This window comes from Poecilia reticulata, chromosome 6 (genome assembly GCF_904066995.2).
Source record: "Poecilia reticulata chromosome 6, P_reticulata-male-v2, whole genome shotgun sequence".
Taxonomy (NCBI): Eukaryota; Metazoa; Chordata; class Actinopteri; order Cyprinodontiformes; family Poeciliidae; genus Poecilia; species Poecilia reticulata.
Genome location: NC_088835.1, coordinates 516,002 through 535,671, shown reverse-complemented (window position 1 = coordinate 535,671; position 19,670 = coordinate 516,002). Strand labels below are relative to the sequence as shown.

At 39.4% G+C, this 19,670-nt stretch overlaps 1 protein-coding gene across 2 annotated transcripts in view; it reads right to left on the bottom strand.

Annotated features, from left to right (window-relative positions):
• glg1a (golgi glycoprotein 1a) overlaps positions 1-8,532 on the bottom strand; it is a 36,482-nt gene extending 27,950 nt beyond the window's left edge. Inside the window, exons 1-3 of one of the 2 annotated variants that reach the window (XM_081607570.1) lie at positions 8,157-8,532; positions 620-649; positions 305-391 (exon numbers count right to left, since the gene is read on the bottom strand). In XM_081607570.1, the coding sequence (XP_081463696.1) occupies positions 305-391; positions 620-649; positions 8,157-8,489 (450 nt within the window). In that variant the 5' untranslated portion in view covers positions 8,490-8,532. The remainder of the gene's footprint in view (positions 1-304; positions 392-619; positions 650-8,156) is intronic. The other variant, XM_081607571.1, reaches the window with a different exon arrangement.
• Between the last annotated feature and the right edge of the window lie 11,138 nt (positions 8,533-19,670).

Here is a 19,670-nt window from a genome sequence, read left to right as displayed (position 1 = left end):
TGATAAAGTCAGAATTAAAGTAGAACCAGTTTAACACAGGAACTGAGAGATCAGAGGACCAACTGATTCTGGAGAAAGTTTTGCTGTTAATCTGGCCAAGAAAAACTGTAAAAACAAAAAGCTTCAAAATAAGTAAAAAGTCAAGTTAGTGTTGCAATAACTAGTCTTATCTCAATATCTCAATAACTAATAATTCTCACCAGCTTTAATATTTCTAAGTTTGGCACATTGATCTAGTTAGCCAAAGTAGGCTAGTTTATCAATTCTGACTAAATACAAGGTCAAAGTGGTGTTGACTTCTGACCTCAGAAATGGTCGCCTTGCAGACCTCCACAGCTACAGACTCAAACTTCGGATCGGTGGTGAGGTTTAACTTGTAGTTCCACAGAAGCTGGAAAAGAAAGCAGACAGCATAACCATAACCAGTTCCAGATGATACGTTGCTTTTATATTCAAGTGTTTTAGTTCCAACTAAAATGATGAAACTGACAAAACTACTGAACATTCACGTTAAAGATTCCATTTAACTATACGTGCTAAACCAATTTCTCCATTCTACATATGTAGTAATACACTCAGAGCAAGGCATGCTGGGAAGAGGTGGCTTTAGAGTACTTACATGATTACAGTCAGCAGCAATTTCAGATTCCTTAAAGAAAAAGAAAAAAAAACATGGTCAGGGGTTTGGCATTAAGATTTAATTACAGCTCTAACATTTTTATTTTTTATTTTTTGGCTCTGTAGATGAACTAGACTAGCTGTTCTCAAGGTGGGCGGTACCGCCCCCCAGGGGGCGTTCAGAGGACGGCAGGGGGCGCTGGCGGAAATCTTTACAAAAGGGGGGTGCTGGGATTCCTTTGGGGGGCATTTGGCCAAAGGTAAACTTTACAACTTTGTAAAACTGTATTGTGCAACATTAAAACATGCTTGGCTGCAACTGTATCGATGGTAGCTCTTCTTCTATTCAGTGTTTGTAGCTTATGGCGCAGCTCCGCTCCTGCTACTGGTAGCTTCACAGCATCAGTTCAGCGTTACACCGGCTGATGACGTTGCTGTGATTCACTTTGTCTGGTATTTTCATACATATGTTTTGGAAGTTCTGTGATCATGTTAAGCAGCAACTTATAATAAAAAGTGTTTTATTTCCGTTTGAAGGCTGCCCGCTTCCATGGAAGGACAACAGAAAATCGCTCTTATAAACATGTAATTACTAAAATCACGATACCCTCACAGTGTATCCCTCTGAAAAATGAACCTATTTAAATAAAGAAATCCCTCAATGAGTGATACCACGATAGAGAGCGTTCATTTTATAGCTTTCATTTTATAGCTTTCATTTTATAGCGTTAACACTGGTGCCTTAAGTGGTCCGGTATGAAACGGGTGTGATAGAACAAGGTACCAGAGCACTTTTAAATTTCAATAATCAGAATACCAAAATTGTTACCGCTGTTTTAAAAGGTTTATGTCAGTCTGCCTTTTCTCCATCGATACGTTTCCCGAACGTTCCGCACCATAGGGGGTTATTTTTTATGTCAGTTGTAATGTCATGAGGCTGACGACTTCATGACACTTTCAATTTGACTCATTAGGATTTGATTAAGAACCAGATTGGTCTTTGCAATTTCTGTCCAGTAAAACTATTAATCTATAAATCAATAGACAGGTCTATATAAAGATATAATCCATGTTTCTGTCTCATATTTGTATGGTTTTAAAAGAACCTGGAACTTTTGTTTTTCCACTGAAAGCTCTGGTTTGAACAACAAATGCCATGTGGGTGAAATTTTATGGATGATACTCTGATGTCCCATTCTCCTGAAGGCAGCACAGAGCTGCACCACCAGAAACTCACAGAAACACTGAAGAGAAGAAGAGTTATGATTAATGTAGTTACAGTTCTATCCATGTTTTAATGTTGCAGAACTCAGTCGTTTTGGAAATAGTTCAAAGTTTAAACTCTCATTGTTGAACATCTTTTATCTGGTCATTTTGTGGAATATTTAACAACTAGAAAATGGTACAGAACGAGAATATTTTTTCCACTCTGATTGGCTGCTGTTAGGCCTACCAATTTTAAGTTGAATGTTCATTACATTTTTCGTAGACGCCTGTGAAAATAATTTCTATTCACATTGCTTTTTTGTTCTCTGGGAAATTAGTTTTGATGATAAATACAGAAACAAGCATAAAAATCAAAACATCTACAAGAGCGATAGTAATATTAATAATAAAATAATAGTCAGTGCAAAGTAGCCTGCAAATTCTTTGGTGGGGGCAGTGAGAGACCTGGATAAAGGCTAGGGGGGGCACTGGCCCGAAAAAGGTTGAGAAACACTGAACTAGACAATCATTGAAACTTAAATCAAATTAGCTTGTATGCAAAAACACAACTTCTAGATCATATTTTCGCCGTGTTGATCAACACCTCCTTTATAATCATAAAGAGTCTTCCCATAATCAGCCAAATGTTGAGAGACGGGAGATGAAGTTCCACCCAACACCAACGTATAGACACGGATGTGGAATAAGCCTGGATGTACAGACAGTAGATGATGTTCCAGGGTGTCTGTAAGCCTGATGACAATCCAAACATTTCTCTTGTTGAGACATTTGGACAGCGTGTCTGAGGCTGATGGCAGAGCTCAGGCAGACACACATCGTGCACACACGGCTCTGCTCAGCAGGATGTCGGCAGACTGATCGACGCCGATATCGATCAGTCTGCCGACGTGAAACAGCCTTCTGGAAACATGGCTTTATAGGTAAAAGTTTACTACAGAACTACAATATGAAAATGGCCAAATAAAGGACCAGCATAGAGATGAGAAACACTGGAAGCTTAACCAGACCTGCCAGGGAGATCCTGACAGGTTTTATGTTCTCAGCCATTGGATCTACAGGAGATTTCTCAATGCATGCTCACATTAGAGGGACACAATCCACCTGTTGGGTAACTTAAAACCACAGTTATATTTTCAAGTAGTTCCACAGTAGAACTTGAAGCCAATTTGAAGAAAACTGCCTTAATGTACCTTCTCCACAGCCAGGTCTAGCTACATGCTGCATCAGACCTAAAAACTACTGAGACACCATGAAATTTGTACTTCATTTGTGGAGGGAAAAAACAATCTTACAAATTAATGATATTTTATGAGATGTCATTCATACAACAAACTCAAAAAAATGTTTTTTTAACAAACTTCAGCTGTGGACGTTCTCTGCCAGTCTGCCTCTGATAAGTGAAAAACTTTGCGATGATGTTCATGGTGGGTTGTCTTACTCGTTTTTTTATGTTCTGTCTGGCTATGCTTTTTTGAGGTGTTTTTTTTTTTTCTTTACCATCTAAATTATTCATCATACTATAACCCGATTCAAAACATGATATTCATTACAGATCCTGTTATCAGCTGCCCTAAGACTTTCACCACCAGTCGCTGAAAGAGCCTCAACAGTTTCTCACTAGTAGAAGAAATTGAGAAAATAAAATATCTTAAAAAAAAAAAAAAGTTTATGACACCGAGTAACGCCAAGCAGCTCATTTGATGTCACACTTCAGCAGACAAATTGGCTAAAGACATCCACCGTCAGTAAGAAACCATTTCTCTGAAATGCTGATTAAAGTCAAGGTTCGACTTCCTTCCTCAAACAAGTTCAGCTTCCACACACACATTTTTTTTGGTTGTTGATTTCACTGCTTCCAGATCTGAAAGTCGCAATAAACACAATTAAGAAGCAGCCATTATAGATAATTTTATCCTTCCGCGTCACACAGGTTGACCTGTTGCCGTCTCAGTGTGCTCTGTGTGTTTCCACGGCACGCTGCTGGACTGGAAGGTGTAGCCGGCTTCCAACTTGGAGCAACGCAAGAAGGGCTGACCGTTACGTTTGGCTCCGGATGCAGCCTTTTCATAATATCCAGTCAATGCTTTTAAATGCAAGTGAAGCAGTTGTGCAGCATTTCAATCTAATAGAACCAATACCAGCTGAACAATTCATTTCTCCCATCAAAAAAAGTCTGTCGAATGTACGCTCTCAAAACAAACAAACTGCTTCGGTCATCGTTTGTTTTATATTAAACAAACTAAGTATATTGCACGCACAGAGCTTGAATACGTAAATAATTAGCCAACGGTTCCTGTAGAGCACTCACTTTGTTACAGTGAAATTTCTATAAATGTGATAATGTGCGCCATGTTGAGCAATCCGTCAAAGTGAAGATCCCCTCTGTGTTACACCGCATTAATGCAATAATTCATGCAAAAGGAAGCTCAACCAAGTCAACTAAAATGTTTATTTATGTTATACAGTATTCCAATTATGGGTTTGGATAATCTATAATCATCAAACTTAAAACAAAAGCTTAAAATATTTGGCTCCAGATGTACTGAATCTGTACACGTGTTTCACTCTGAAATGAAAAATACTGCATTTTCCACAATATTCAATTTTTTTGAGCTGCACGCGTTATTTACTGAACTCCTAAAACTACATTTTGTTTACTCAGATTGTGGCTGGAACATGGACAATCACTTTAAATCATATGGTGTCCAAGTACGATGCATTCCCGATGGGTTAACCCATGGTTGACCTGAAAGTGTGCTATGAGAGAAAACAGGAAGAAGTTGAGTATGAGACTGTGAAAGCAGCAAAGATTAAGTCCAAAGATATTAGAAAAAATATATATTTTAAGAATGAAATATATCAGATGTTTGATTACACTAAATATGGACAACATTAAAATAATCGCTCAATAACTTTAATTTATAGTTCTTATTTACCATTTACTCTGCCACATAATGAAACGGCAACATTTTTCAGTATTTGAAACCATACAAACCAGAACAGCAACATGACATCAGACCAGAGAGGACAGTCTTCAGTCTCCATCTGGACCAAGTACCACGTACACAAAACCACAGCGCAGCTGCCAGAGAGGCTGACCGAGGGCAGGCCCAAGAAACCCCAGTCTAAAAAGAATTCTGAAATCCCACCCAGCAGCCTGAAACAGGTTCAGCTTCCAGAGAGCAAAACTTTATCTGCTTCCTTGGAAAAGAAACAAGAAACATTGTAAAATGTGTTACTAAAATGGATCAACACTTACTTTGAACAAATCGTTCTAGTCTTAATTCTTGAGACAGCCCATCATGTTTTATTGTGACTTAAATGTTGTTGTTTTCGGAAACTTTGTTATAACTGATTAGAAACCCCTAGAAGGCCACAGCCAGATGTGATCCAGTCAGAACATACAGTCAAGACGAGGCACAGGAGGATGAACAAGTGAACACACAAAGAGAGAGCGAGAGAGAGAAACCTTTCCCATGATAATGAATGTTTGTCTAGAAACAAGATCTGCATGTAAGCTGCAGAGCAGAACGGCATCTGTTATAACACCAGGTTAGGCAGTACGTCCCTCAACACCATTATCCATGGTCAAACTAATGAATATTTCAACATGAAACTAAAAAGATATTCTTGAAGATACTCAATGACATCTTCCAAAGATGGCACACAGCAGCACCTCAGACAAATACTGGAGGGTCTCCCAGTGGCTCTTCTGTTACTGTCCTGGTTTAGGAGTTCTTACAGCTCATTCTTGACCAGTCATGTGGGCAACATCTTTGTCTTCTGCTGTATCCAACATCTACCATGTCCTTGGTCAGAAGTGTAAGGGGGGTAAAATAAATACACCATCGTATGCTGCAGTGGGAGAATTGTCCCAAGAGTACATTTCTTACGTTTCATGCGAAAGATGAAATGCCTTTACCGAAACAAGACGTTGTCTAATCACTGAGTAAAAGACATTTCTCTGATCGTACACAGCATCGGTCTAAAGCCCCTCCACTTAACTTTCAGCTGCTCTGCTCAAGCTACCAAAAGTCTAAAACCGCTGGAAGTCTAAGACTCTCGTAACATGGCTGTACATCCAGAGGAGGATCACTAAATCCACATTGACACAAAAGTTTGTTTGAGATAAATTGCATACAAACAAGGTATTTCAAACATCTTTGAGCCTTAATGCAAGCTGTGTCAGCAGCAGAGCGGTGGCTATGAGCAACACTAAAAACTTATTTGCTAGAGATTGCTACTTTGTCGCTCAAGAAATTTAGAAAGGCAAGCACAACTAGTCCACTAACCAAGAACAACAAAGACGTCTTATACATGCAGGGTTTCCCCCAGTGTATTACAGGACTGGTGGGTCAACAGGCTTTATCCCAAAGATGATTGTTCAGAGACAGTCTGATATTGACATTCTCTTCAGTTTCATTTTGTTGAGAAAAAGAACAGAGCAGTAAACGTGGGTAACAAATGCACTGTAGGCAAATGTTTCTGATTAGAAAAATCTTTATACTAATCAAATGACAAAACTGAGGGTTGAGGTACATGTGTGGGCACCAAAGTGTTGCACAAAACTGATAAGCCGAGGGAACTTCAACAGAAGTGTACTTCTTCTACAAAGCATTATTTTCAATATTAATTGATCTAAGATAGATGATCATTCTGTAAGGTTAATATTACGAGTGTCAAGTTCATTTGCAATAAATAAATAAAACTTAAAAATTTAGTGGACCTCCATGACAACATGTCATTTTCTATGCAACTTATGTTATGCCGACAACTTAATACCTGAGAGACTCTGCTGCACAGATCAAGAGAATCAGAACCAAAGCGAGACTCAAAGACCCAGATTTTTTTATCTTAAGCATTCTGAACTTTTTCAAGCCTCCTTTCATCAGCAGTTTTCTCCCAAACTAGATGAAAACAGCTCTTCACCAGAGTTTATCATAAAATTAGAGGCTTGTGACTGATTAAGTAAACGAGGTCAAGGCTCGTCCTAGCATCTGGAACAGCCTGCTAACACACACACACAGGGATCCTGGTTTGCTGCAGTTCTGCTCAACTGCAAGTTGATGAGCTCAACAAGTGAATAAACAATCAAACACACTATCAGGTTCCTGTGTGGAGAACACTGGGAAGATCCCACAAAAAAGTCTGAAACCTGAAAACTACATGAACAACACAAAACCTTATCCACTGACATCAAGTCATTAACTACATATGTAGGTAGAAAAAAAAAGTTTCATCCTGAAAAGCTTTATGAACAACCATGTGAAAAATGAGATTGCGGAATACTTACAGATGGAGCTGCAGCACAGTTGATTTGAAATACCTCCACAACGTTTTAAATAGGGCTGTGGAATAAAATCTATTTTTAATGAATTGAGATCATGACAATTCTGACAAGCTACAAAACTGGATTAAGTTTTGTTAGATTATTACTCGTGAGAACTAATCAAAATACAATAGAAAGATTTTTATTTGTTCTCCAAACTTTATCACCTGATCTGCCTGTTTGGTTGCATCGTGCCAAGATAAACTCAATAACATCTCAGACCAGACATCTGAACACTGATGATGACTGATGTCTGTCTGGAAGTGAAACTGGAAGTTTTCACTTACAGTGAAAACTTTTCTTAAGTAACATTGAAAACTTAACAAGAGTACGGTGCACTGTGCAAAATAGATGAAAGGTGCCATTTCTAAATAAGAATTGAAATCCACACACCTATAATATGCCAACAAATCCTAACCGCTCTAATGAAGATGATAAATGGTTTGAGGAACAGAAATTACCTGACTCCTCAACGATCTTGAACATGTGAGCAGGTTACCGGTGCTCTAACTTGTTTAATAGATCAATTTACCCAGAGTTAAACTTCCAACATAAAGAACATCCCACACACACAAGAATCTAGTGATGTCTTGTGCGTATGCATCTTGCGTAATCTGACAAAAAAATTACCCTCTAACTTTTTTTCTGAACTATAATTTTGTAATTTACTTTCACTGTTTCAACGTTTATCCTTGAACCAAAAAGCTTACTTTTAGAGACCATAGCAAACAGTCCTGCCATTGCACCACGCTGAATTACAGGTTAAGCAGTCAGTGTTTCTATGGTGTTCTCTGTCTGGTTTTGCGCTGGACATCACAGTACAAAGTGGGAGCCATTTAAAACAAATTCGTTTAGGCTGCGGTTCTGTATTCTGTATGACGTTCTCAAAATACCAGCGCTAGCAGCAGTTAGCTACAAGCTGCTAACGGAGGCACACCCTGCAGCTGGTCTCAAACTACGTCTCCCATCGGCGCTAATTTACCTCCTTTTTATCCTGCAGACACTCTAGTACCGCCAGGTTGTTGTTCCAGGAATGTTTCGGACAACGTCGGGTCAGATCCTCCCTACATACTGCCTCATCGGACAGCTTCCAGCCGGTAGAGCGCCTCCGACTTAACGAGGCCCCCGCTGCCTGGTTCCTCTCAGCGGCTCCCTGGTTTGCTCCGGGACCCGGACCTGCAGCAGGATTTGCGGGGTTGTCTCCAATAGCACTGAGCCTGCCGACACCGTTGTTTTCACCTCCTCGAACTTGATGCGCCAGAGAAAAGATGCACATCACCAGCAAAATCAGAGGAACACGTATACAGTCCGCCATCTTCACTGAGCCACTCAGCCAACTGAGACGTTCAGGAACGCTCGGAGAGATTGGAACTGAAAATAAAGACGTAGACGAGTTTCCTTCCTTCATGAGTCCAGTTATTTTTGGTGAAGCTACCTTGAGTTCCAAAAACTTTTTCTGAACATTTGTTCTAAGTAAACCAAAAATATAAACAGAAATTCGGACGTTAATTGCATTACGTTTGCTTTTCCGAAAAAAAATGTCACCAAAGGCACCATATAGGCGTTGTAAATTTTATATAATAAACACATGTTTGACCGTTTATAAACGCTCAGAAATCCCCATCAGTGGATTGACTAGACGGATGAGAGACAGCAGGCGCAAATCGTGACACCAAATCCTACTAATGGCACTTCCGGTGGCAGGTGTCATTATGCGCCACAAGTGCCACTGTTTTCGGGGCTAGCTGCAAGTGTTGTAACTGCCTTCGGCTGACTTCGGCTGACCTCGGCACCTCATACTGGCACTTCCGCTGACACCTGCTGTTAGAGATTTTTTGGTATTATCATTTTGTTACTACTTTAGTTCATATTCAGTCTAATGTTCAATTTAAAGTGTTCTCTTCCTTCTGTGTGTATAAACTGACCTGGAGGCCCCATCTGCCTGTTTGTCTTCATGTGAAACAGTTAACTGTGTGTTTCCCAGACCTTAAATTACGTTTCCACAGGTGCCTTCTTATCAACCGGAATACTCCCTACCTTAGAAACTGCCTGTGTGCAGTAATAAATTGTCTCTTACCTATCCTCCCTGTTTCTGCTTGATAATAAAAGACAAGCTGTAACCGATGGTCTTTAGAACGCTCAGTGGACGGCTTGGAGGAGCAGTTTGCTGAGTCTTCTCCATTTGCAAAAGCTTGGTCATAAAATTCATATACGTTGTCTGTGGTTCTTTTATTGAAGGTTTGAGAAAAATACCTATCATTTTTGGTGCCAAAACCTGGGATCTCTCATACCGACCGCTGTCAGGCAGAGGAAGACACGGCCAGAGTCAACAGGACCTGGAAAGAAAGACCCAGGAAGCAAAATTCTTCGCTGGGCCAGCGACATAGGTCCAACTTTGTCTGCCAACAGCGGATTGACAAGATCCAACTGGACAACCCGAAAACTACAGAAACGTAGGTGAATTTTAAAATGGCTATTTTAGAGGTTTGAGAATCCTTGTTAGATGTCGCTCTGCTAAAACTCTGTTCGAGGAGACCCCATAAGGGCAAGTCCTCACTGGATAGGAAGCTTGTTATTACTGTTCTGTTATTACTGTGCTGATATTGCTGTTTTGCTATTGCTGCTTTGTTGGTGTGTGTATGTGTGAATGGTGCTTGATTTCTTTGAGAGTAAAACTTTCTGTCCTCGGAATTAGAATCCTAGCTGAAGAACCGGACCAGAACTAGTCTGGCCTAGAAGACTGTTCTTCAGGGGACACTAAGCGCTCACTTAGAGCACTCTCTTTGAAGAAAAGGCACAAAATATCAAGCCATTGTAAGCTAAATTGCAGAGTACTGAAATAATGGGAAATAAGTGTTGTAATTCCTCACTTGCTGAGGATCCAGAAAGGGATGAAAAATACATGCTGTCCAGATTTCCTGGTAGCATGACATACATGTCAAAATGGAAGAAGAAATATAAAATAGATGGAAAGCTAAAAATTGATCAATGGCAAACAATTGTGGGAATTTTGGAGAGTAGTGTAGAAAAAAAAAGGGGGATAAAAAAGGCTAAAAAGGAGGATGAGCTAAGGTGTGCTAAATTATGGTTAAAAGCAGCCACAGACCGGAAAGAACAAATTAAAAAAGTTAAAGGCAAAAAATTTGTAGAAGCAAAAAACTTATTTGTAGAGACGGAAGATAATAAAGTCATTCCAAGCACACGGAATGCTGTAGCGGTGCAGGGAGTGCGAGCTCCTGCTGCCACCTTTCCCCCCGCCGCTGCAGCAGCTCCGTCTGCCTCAGTATCAGCCGCTGCAGTCCTAGCAGCACAACTGTAACACTAGAGGAAGGTGCACAAAACTTATATTGTTTTTATTTTTGAGCGTTCCTACACTTTTAAAGAAAAACCAGTAGAGCGGGGGTCCTCAAACTTTTTTCTGAGGGCCACATAACTTTTCCCTTCTCAGGTGGGGGGCCGGAGTCAGTTTGTAACAGAAAAAGTGTGACGATTGCAGGAGTGCCTAAATATAATATATATATTGTTTTCCAGAAAGCACAATAAAATAACCCTCTCTGGGTTCTTCACATAACAAAAGTCAGGAAATAAATAATAACACTATTAATGAAATAAATAATAACCAAATAACCCTCTCTGGGTTCTTCACAGAATAAATCCAGGATAGTGACGTAAGAGCAGAGGGGAATCCCAAACAGCTGACATATCGCGCAACGTGGATATCGGAGACGATATGTGGAAATGTTTATTATTAAATCTAAAGGTCATTATTATGTTTATTCAGTTAAAAATGTTAACTATAAAAAAACAGTCACCTCCAAATCATAGTGCACCAAATAGAGCGGCTGCTACCGTCGTCTTTCATCCACCGCCTTTTCTTTTTTGTTACGTCTTTTATCTCTTAAAAATGACTCCACAAGCTATCACATCAGGCACGTACAGAGAGGGGGTGGGGGTGCTTGAGCACCTGCCCTTTTTGCTCCTTGACCCCAAGTGCCCTTTTGGTCAATTTTTATTTATTTATTTATTTATTTATTTATTTATTTATTTGTATTATTATTTTCTAAGCCACATAACATGTACTAAAATTTTTATTTATTTATTTATTTTTGTACAACATAATAAGCCCTTCGTTCACCTTGTTACCTTTGACCTTTTGCCCGTGACGAAAGCAGTGCGAAAGCGGCTAACTGGAGCTCAACGTAGCGAACGTTCCAGATCACAGAACAGTTTTTGGTGAATAAATTGGAGTAGACTTGCTACTTGTCAGATGACGGAAAACGTTGAAGTATCGTTTCTGCTTCAGCTCGGAGTCTCGGTTTAAGCAGAGAGGTAATGAAATACAACAGACACTGACAGGCCTCTGCGTCTGCCTTTCTCTGAAGAACTACTGAGCGGGAGGAGACAGCCAGGTGAGGAGAAACTGTTCTTATCTATCGATTCAGTATTTCTATACGGAAGCGCATTGCTATCACGCAGGAAAAAAAAAATTCGAGCGCTATCACGTTATAACGTGATACGTATCTTGTTAAAACGTGATACATATCTTGTTAAAACGTGATAAGTATCTTGTTAAAACGTGATATGTATCTTGTTAAAACGTGATAAGTATCTTGTTAAAACGTGATATGTATCTTGTTAAAACGTGATACATATCTTGTATAAACGTGATAATTTTATGTCCAGGAAGTGGCGATATTATGCTAGGCTTTTACAGTGGCTTACATGAATTAGTCAGGTTTCCCTTCATGTTTGGTGTACACGGATACGGATGCTGCTTTGCACTGTGGTTAAAACCATTAATAGCTACTCTGAGCAGGATCCTACACAGAACGGGGCTGCACAGAAGGAAACGTCAGTTTGGTCCTCTAGCTGTGGCGGCGTTCCTGACTGTCTGGATCGAAGCTGAAGTTGGCTTCCGATTGTAGCTTCTGATTCGGGAAATGGCTAAAGAGCGATTATAACGGAGGCTCAGATGTTTTTGCTGAACATTTTCTGTTCAGATTTTTTTTTTAACAACAACGGCAACGGCTGTTCGTAACCAAGCAACCGAAATCAACAGAAGGCTAGATAGTGGCAAAAGACAAAACTAGATCCTGTTAAGCATTCTTCAAAATAAAAGACTTCCTCTCAAGTTAAAATGCATTCCTGTAAACCACAACAGCCAAACAGAAAGGCAGGTGCTCTAGGACAAAAAAATGAAAGAAAACAGAAGGCTAAAATAATAGCAAATATTGTAAATGTGATAGTTCATTTATAATGCATTCCAGATACGAAAAGGTTTTTAAATCTCTCATGTTTGAAGATTCACAATTCAGATAAAGGTTTCACAAATGACAAACTAGGTTTGAAATATTCTGCCATTGGCGTAGAATAATCTACTCCAGATTTGAAGTGTCGATGTATGTTTGTTTTTAAAGCATATCAGGTGATTTCTTAACACTTGCATATTAAATCTAATTCCATGATTAGTTACTTATTTACAGGGCTGCACAGTGGTGTAGTTGGTAGAGCTGATGCCTTGCAGCAAGAAGGTTCTGGGTTCGATTCCTGGCACGGGTCTTTCTGTATGGAGTTTGCATGTTCTCCCTGTGCATGCGTGGGTTTTCTCCGGGTACTCCGGTTTCCTCCCACAGTCCAAAAACATGACTGTCAGGTTAAATGGCCTCTCCAAATTGTCCCTAGGTGTGAGTGTGTGTGTGTGTGTGTGTGTGTGTTGTTGTGTATCTCTTTGTTGCCCTGCGACAGACTGGCGACCTGTCCAGGGTGTACCTCGTCTCTCGCCCAGAATGTCAGCTGGAGATAGGCACCAACACCCCTCCCGAGCCCACTAACGTACAAGGGTGTAAAGAAAATGGACGGAGTTACTTAATTACAGTCATATATTAAGTATAATTTAAATGCTTATTATTATTTACTGAATGTAACTTGATTGTACATAATTACAAAAAGGTAATGTGAAAAATAATTAAATTCAAAGCTTTATTTATGATTTATTTTGACAAAAGGGAAGAGAGAGGAAGTCTTTTATTTTGAAGAATGCTTAACAGGATCTAATTTTTTGTCTTTTGCCACTATCTACCCTTCTGTTTATTTTGGTTGCTTGGTTACGAACAACCGTTGCCGTTATGCACCTATTGTACTGTTCAATAAAAATGTTTTACAGAAAATGTTCAGCAAATACATCTGAGCCTCCGTTCTAATCGCTCTTTAGCCATTTCCCGAATCAGAAGCTACAAACGGAAGCCAACTTCAGCTCCGATCCAGACAGTCAGGAACGCCGCCACAGCTAGAGAACCAAACTGACGTTACCTTCTGTGCAGCCCCGTTCTATTTAGGATCCTGCTCAGAGTAGCATGCTATTAATGGTTTTAACCACAGTGCAAAGCATCCATATCCATGTAGACCAAACATGAAGGGAAACCTGACCAATTCATGTCAGCCACTGTACTAGCCTAGCATAATACCGCCACTTCCTGGACATAGAATTATCACGTTTTAACAAGATACGTATCACGTTTTAACAAGATAACTATCACGTTTTAACAAGATACGTATCACGTTTTAACAAGATACGTAACACGTTTTAACAAGATACTTATCACGTTTTAACAAGATACATATCACGTTTTAACAAGATACGTATCACGTTTTAACAAGATAGTATCACGTTATAACGTGATATGTATCACGTTTTAACAAGATACGTATCACGTTATAACGTGATAGCGCTCGAATTTTTTTTTTCCTGCGTGATAGCAATGCGCTTCCGTATTTCTATCATACAGACATCAGGCTGTTGTTGTTGTGCTATAAGCTAGCTGCTAGCTAACGACTTTGCTAGCAAAGAAAGATGACTAAAAGCTTCTTCCCTGTACCTAATGATATCAGTCATTCTTCAGTATCGCTTATGCAATAAGGGCACATCGCCCGTCCAAAACCGATCATCTCCATAATGGATATATGTCCGATCTTCTAATTTCCTTTGCTACATAATGTACATTGGATTTATTCTGGCGTTAGGTAAATGTATCTTGAAGGAGAATAACACTTAATGTAGTGACCATTTGTCCCAAAACTTAAATTCAAAAATCAACTCAAAACTCGAAGGTGATCAAAACAAAAGTGAATCCAACTCAAATAGTCACCTGATGCACCGTGGATTCTGGTTTACGCAGCACAAAAGATCAAAAGTCAAAATGCAGTTTTTTTGTTTTATTTTGCAATTCAGGCAAAAGGTTACAGGCTTCTGCTTGTATTCCTGTACCTGTTCTCTGACTAAAAACCGATGTGACCCACGTGCATAATAAGCTACCTAAAACCCACCTATTTATACCGTAAAATACCCACATCCCAACCTGAAATTAATTAACTAATTAAGTGAATTCCTAATGAAAGAACTTATTCTAAATTAAACAAAATTCTAATTATAAATTAACTAGAAAATAAACAAAAATAAACTAAACAATTTAAATTCTAAGATTTAACCAAAAGCAAAAAGGGGAAAATAGCTCCTACACTTAAATAAAAGTCCAACAAGGATATTCATTTAGAATTAAAAATAACTCACTGTGAATTACCATGATAGATATAATGAATGTAATAAAAGTGACATTAATGAAGGGGAAAAAAACTCAACCCAGACTTTAAGTTTAGGGTCTGGTTCGCAGAGTAAGTTAAATTTGTTTCCCAATTATTCAATGGGGGGGGAAAAACTAACCTCAGTTAAGTAAAAAAAAAAATTGTAATCAAAACTTTTGTAATTGTAATGATTCCTTTTAAAAAAAAAAAAAATCATTTTGTATAAAAAACTTTTTTTTAAAATTAAATAACAAATTTTTGTCTCGTGAACTTAAAAAGTTATTTGCCAAACATAAACTTTTATTTTCACACATCAGAAATCTTTTGTGATTTTGGACCCTGCCCATGACGTCATGTGAGAATTACAAGCAAAACTTTGAGTCATACAAAAACTTAGAATATCAAGAAAAGATTTCTGACATGCACAAATAAGTTTGTTTTGCAAAAAAACTAAAAAATAAAAAATAAAAATCACTTCATGAGACAAATGTGTGATTTAAATATTTAAAAAAGTTTTTTTAAGCATAACTCATTAGGCTTTTCTCATGATGACATGCATTAACAATTCAATGTTTGCTTTTGTTTTTTTCTTTTTTCTGCAGTTCCATGTTAAAGTTTGATGCAGCTCTGCTTTTCTGAATGGACCAACTTCATCTCCACTGCAGCAAACAGGCAGCTCTGTTATAGATTACAGTCCACTAAAAGGTTGCATTGTGCCCTTGTTTATATTTTTAATAGTGTAATTATGTAAAGACAAAATATGTCTGGTGGTCCAGCTCTGATTTACATATCTTGCTAAATTGCGGGTTTGAATATTGCAATACTTTCCTAAACACAATAGACCTGCAGAAAGAAATGACTAATAAAATATCTTACATATGCATAGTTGTATGCTCTGTTTAGAGATATTCATTAGCTTTGATTGTATATCTCACAATTTTGTAATTTATCATTGTTTATTAAACTCTGAAAGCTGAGAGGCTTTGTTAATATTCTGTCCTGGAATGCGGTTAGATGTGCCCTTTTTTTTTGAGCACCTGCCCCTTTAGTGGTTTCTGCACGGCCCTGTATCACATCGTCATCCATGTTTGGTTATTCTAAATTCCCGCTATGTTGGGGATTTTTACTGGATTATCCTCTGGAATCGGGATGTTCGTGAGTAGAATCGGTTCGTGTTGCTCCTGCCTTGGAGACACGAACCGATCGAACCTGTTGTTCTTTTATCAGCTCTGTGGTCACAGAGGTTTGGAGAGGTTTGGCCGACAATTCTTAAATCTTGCCGTCTAAACCAGGCTTAAGACTCGCAAGCTCTACTCATCTCCTCTCGACCACTGCCCAAACGCTCTCTGACTTTGGTCGCTATGGTAACGTTTATATATCCCTTCAAAATAATATACAGTAGCGCCACAAAAACAAATATTTTACATTCGTGAAAATTTTAACTCACGATAATGACTAACAGGAGCCCTAAGCTTGTTTCTCTGCAAGGAGACGGTCCCATCTGGGAGTGATGAGAGACAATGACACCCGAGGTGTGTTGCTTGAGCACAGCCTGCTTGGTCTCTATGTGGCAAAGCAGCATGAAGCTTCATTGCCTCATTAGCAGCCGGTCACCGCATGTTACGCAGAGCGGGCTTGTAATGTGGGACTCACTTACTGATCTGGGATAAATCCATTCTCCTGTCTCTTCTCTGGGTCTTTTCCCCTTCGAAAGAAACTTTTCTAAGACACCTCATCTGTTTCTTACTCATTTTGCTGCTTGTGGGCTCAGTGATGGCGCGCAAGTAACCACTTCCAATGATTCACTTCCTGCTAAAGAGCTCCCTGGTGGTTGAAGAAAAATCCACATATAGTCTGGAAAATACGGTAAATGAAGAAAAAAAATCTGAATGCTCTCTGGTATTGTTCAGGGGGCCGGACCAAATGTGGAGGCGGGCCTTATCCGGCCCGCGGGCCGTAGTTTGGGACATCATTATTTGGTGCCGAAACCCAGGATCTCTCATACCGACCGCTGTCAGGCAGAGGGAGACACGCTGAATCCATGCATGGCCAGAAGTCAATTTGACCTGGAAAGAAAGACCCAGGAAGTAAAATTCTTCGCTAGGCCGGGGACGTAGGTCCGACTTTGTCTGCCAACAGCGGAGTGACAAGATCCAACTGGATAACCCGACAGCTATAGAAATGTAGGTTAGTTTTAAAATGGCTATATCTAGAGGTTTGAGAATCCTTATTAAACAGCGTTTTAACTAAAGCTCTGAGGTTTAAGAATCCTTGTTAAACAGCGTTTTGACTAAAAATCTGTAAAGTTCTCAGGAAAGAAGAGGTGTTGCTAGAACCCCTCTCTGATTGAGGAGACCCCATAAGGGTAAATTCTCGTGCGGATAGGAAGTTTGAATTTTCTGTTTTGTCATTACTGTGCTGACTTTACTGTTTTGCTACTGCTGCTTTATTGATGTGTGTGTGCGTGTGTGTGCGTGTGTGTGTATGTGTGAATGGTGCTACTCTCTGTGAGAGTAAAACTCTGTCTTCGGAATTAGAATCCAAAGTGAAGAACCGCTTGGAAGCTAGGCTCCAAGTAGAAGCCTGTTCTTCAGAAGGCACTGAGCGCTGACCTACGGCACTCTCTGAGAGAGCACACAATACAAAAATTCCAAAGCTAAAATTGTAAGTGTTTTAAATAATGGGAAACACAGTCTTGTAAATCCTCACTCGTTGAGGGCCCCAACGGGGATGAAAAATACATGCTGTCCAGATTTCCTGGTAGCATGAACATACATGTCAAAATGGAGGAAGAAATATAAAATAGATGGAAAGCTAAAAATTGATCAATGACAAACAATTGTGGGAATTTTGGAGAGTAGTGTAGAAAGAAAAACAGGAATAAAAAAGGCTAAAAAGGAGGATGAGCTAAGGTGTACTAAATTATGGTTAAAAGCAGCCACAGACCGGAAAGAACAAATTAAAAAGGTTAAAGACAAAAAATTCGTAGAGGCAAAAAATTTATTTGTAGAGACGGAAGATAATAAAGTCATTCCAAGCACACGGAATGCTGTAGCGGTGCAGGGAGTGCGAGCTCCTGCAGCCACCTTTCCCCCCGCCGCTGCAGCAGCTCCGTCTGCCTCAGTATCAGCCGCTGCAGTCCTAGCAGCACAACTGTAACCATCACTAGAGGAAGGTGCACAAAACGTATATGTTTTTAGACCCTGTACATTAGAAGAGGTCAGGAAGGCTGTGAAAGGATCAGATGTTTTTCACCTGGATGAATTTGGAGGTTTAGAAACCGCTGCCTTTTCCAACGACCGGACGAAAGGCCGCGGAAGAAGCAGAAGCAGAGGAGGTCACAATATTCGACAACCCCAAAATAACACCCCTCAAAATCCACGCCATTTAAATGACTGCTGGATTTGTGGCAATACTGGCCACTGGGCAAGAAACTGCCCTTCAAAGAATGCTGCACGGGGCGACAAGAGGGGTGGTGGAGCGAGGAGACCACAAATAGGAGAAATCCTCAGCATGATCAGACTCTACCACACCCCAAAAAGACGTTTGTCTTGGAGACCAAATTGATGAAATGGTAGAGACATGTGCATGCAGTTTGGGACACATTAAGTAAAACCATAAAAGAAATTGAATTCCTGTACAAAATCAGTTCATGCAAAATTATTTTTAATGTTACTAAAAATTAAGTTTAAACCTTACAAGTGAGAAATAATATGTTTTAAGAAATACTGGTGTTTGTTTTGTTTTTCTTTTTGAGCATTCCTACATTTTCAAAGAAAAATCAGTAAAGAGGTCTCACTGAAATAAAAACATGGTAACAACTTCTTTGTATGCTAAAAGTGGAATCATGACTTTCCTGAAGGAGGAGAAGCTGGAAAATAAAACTAAATAATAAAATTCTCCTCAGAGAACTATGTGTAATGTATTGTGTTGTAATCAGAGTATAACATCAACTTGGTGAAATGATCCTTGGCTGTCTATTTGGAGGGGTCAGCGGTCAAAGTAAGGTACTGACCAGGACATTATCCAGCCTCATGTCTCTCTTAGGCCTTGAGAGGAGGACTGCCCGCTGACTTCACAGTCTGCAGCACTGAGATCAACAAATCTAGAGAAATCCATTGTTCTCTGGTGAGACGTGACTCAGATGAAGTTAACATAAACTTGCATTCTACATTTTAAAGGTTAATATTGGACAGGATAAAAGAGACTACAGCTTTTAACATGTTTCATGTTTATATGTGTTTAAGGAAATGATTTATGACTTCTTAAAATGTTGGATAATAAGCACTAAAAAATAATAAGATGAAAAGAAAGAAAAGTTATATGGAAAATGTTTTGTGTAAAATGAAAAAAAAAAAAAACCAGAAAGACGAACAAACCCATATTGACTCTTATTTGCTTCTTTCCGTTTCCTCTGTCTGAGCCTCGCTGCGGTGCGTCTGACCTCTGACCTCAGCTCAGACCTGTCCTGCCGATCAGATGACGTCCCTCCTTCATCACCAGCCAATGATAGTTGATAAAGAAGCGAAAAAGGACAGGACGATTTCTACCACCTGGGCACTGACGGCACTAAAGTGTCCGCTGATCCTGATTCCTGGACATCTGAGAACTGCCATGCAGCAGACTACTGTATGGAGTCCTGCTGGACGTTTGGACTGGAACTATATCTCAGCCTTTATGGCGGGGCTGAACCCCGTATTACACCAAGCACTGCAGCTAATATTAGCTGGTATCTCGCCGGTGGACATAAATACAGTAAAGTAATATTCTAATCACAATTTTAAAATTTGAACGACTGTTTTCTGCAGCTTTACTAAGAGACTTTAATAAATGTCTTCTTCCAGATAAAACAAAACGTTAGTCTGCATGGATAATGTTTATCAGATCTAAAGTCAGTGACCTAGTTTTGACTGATTTA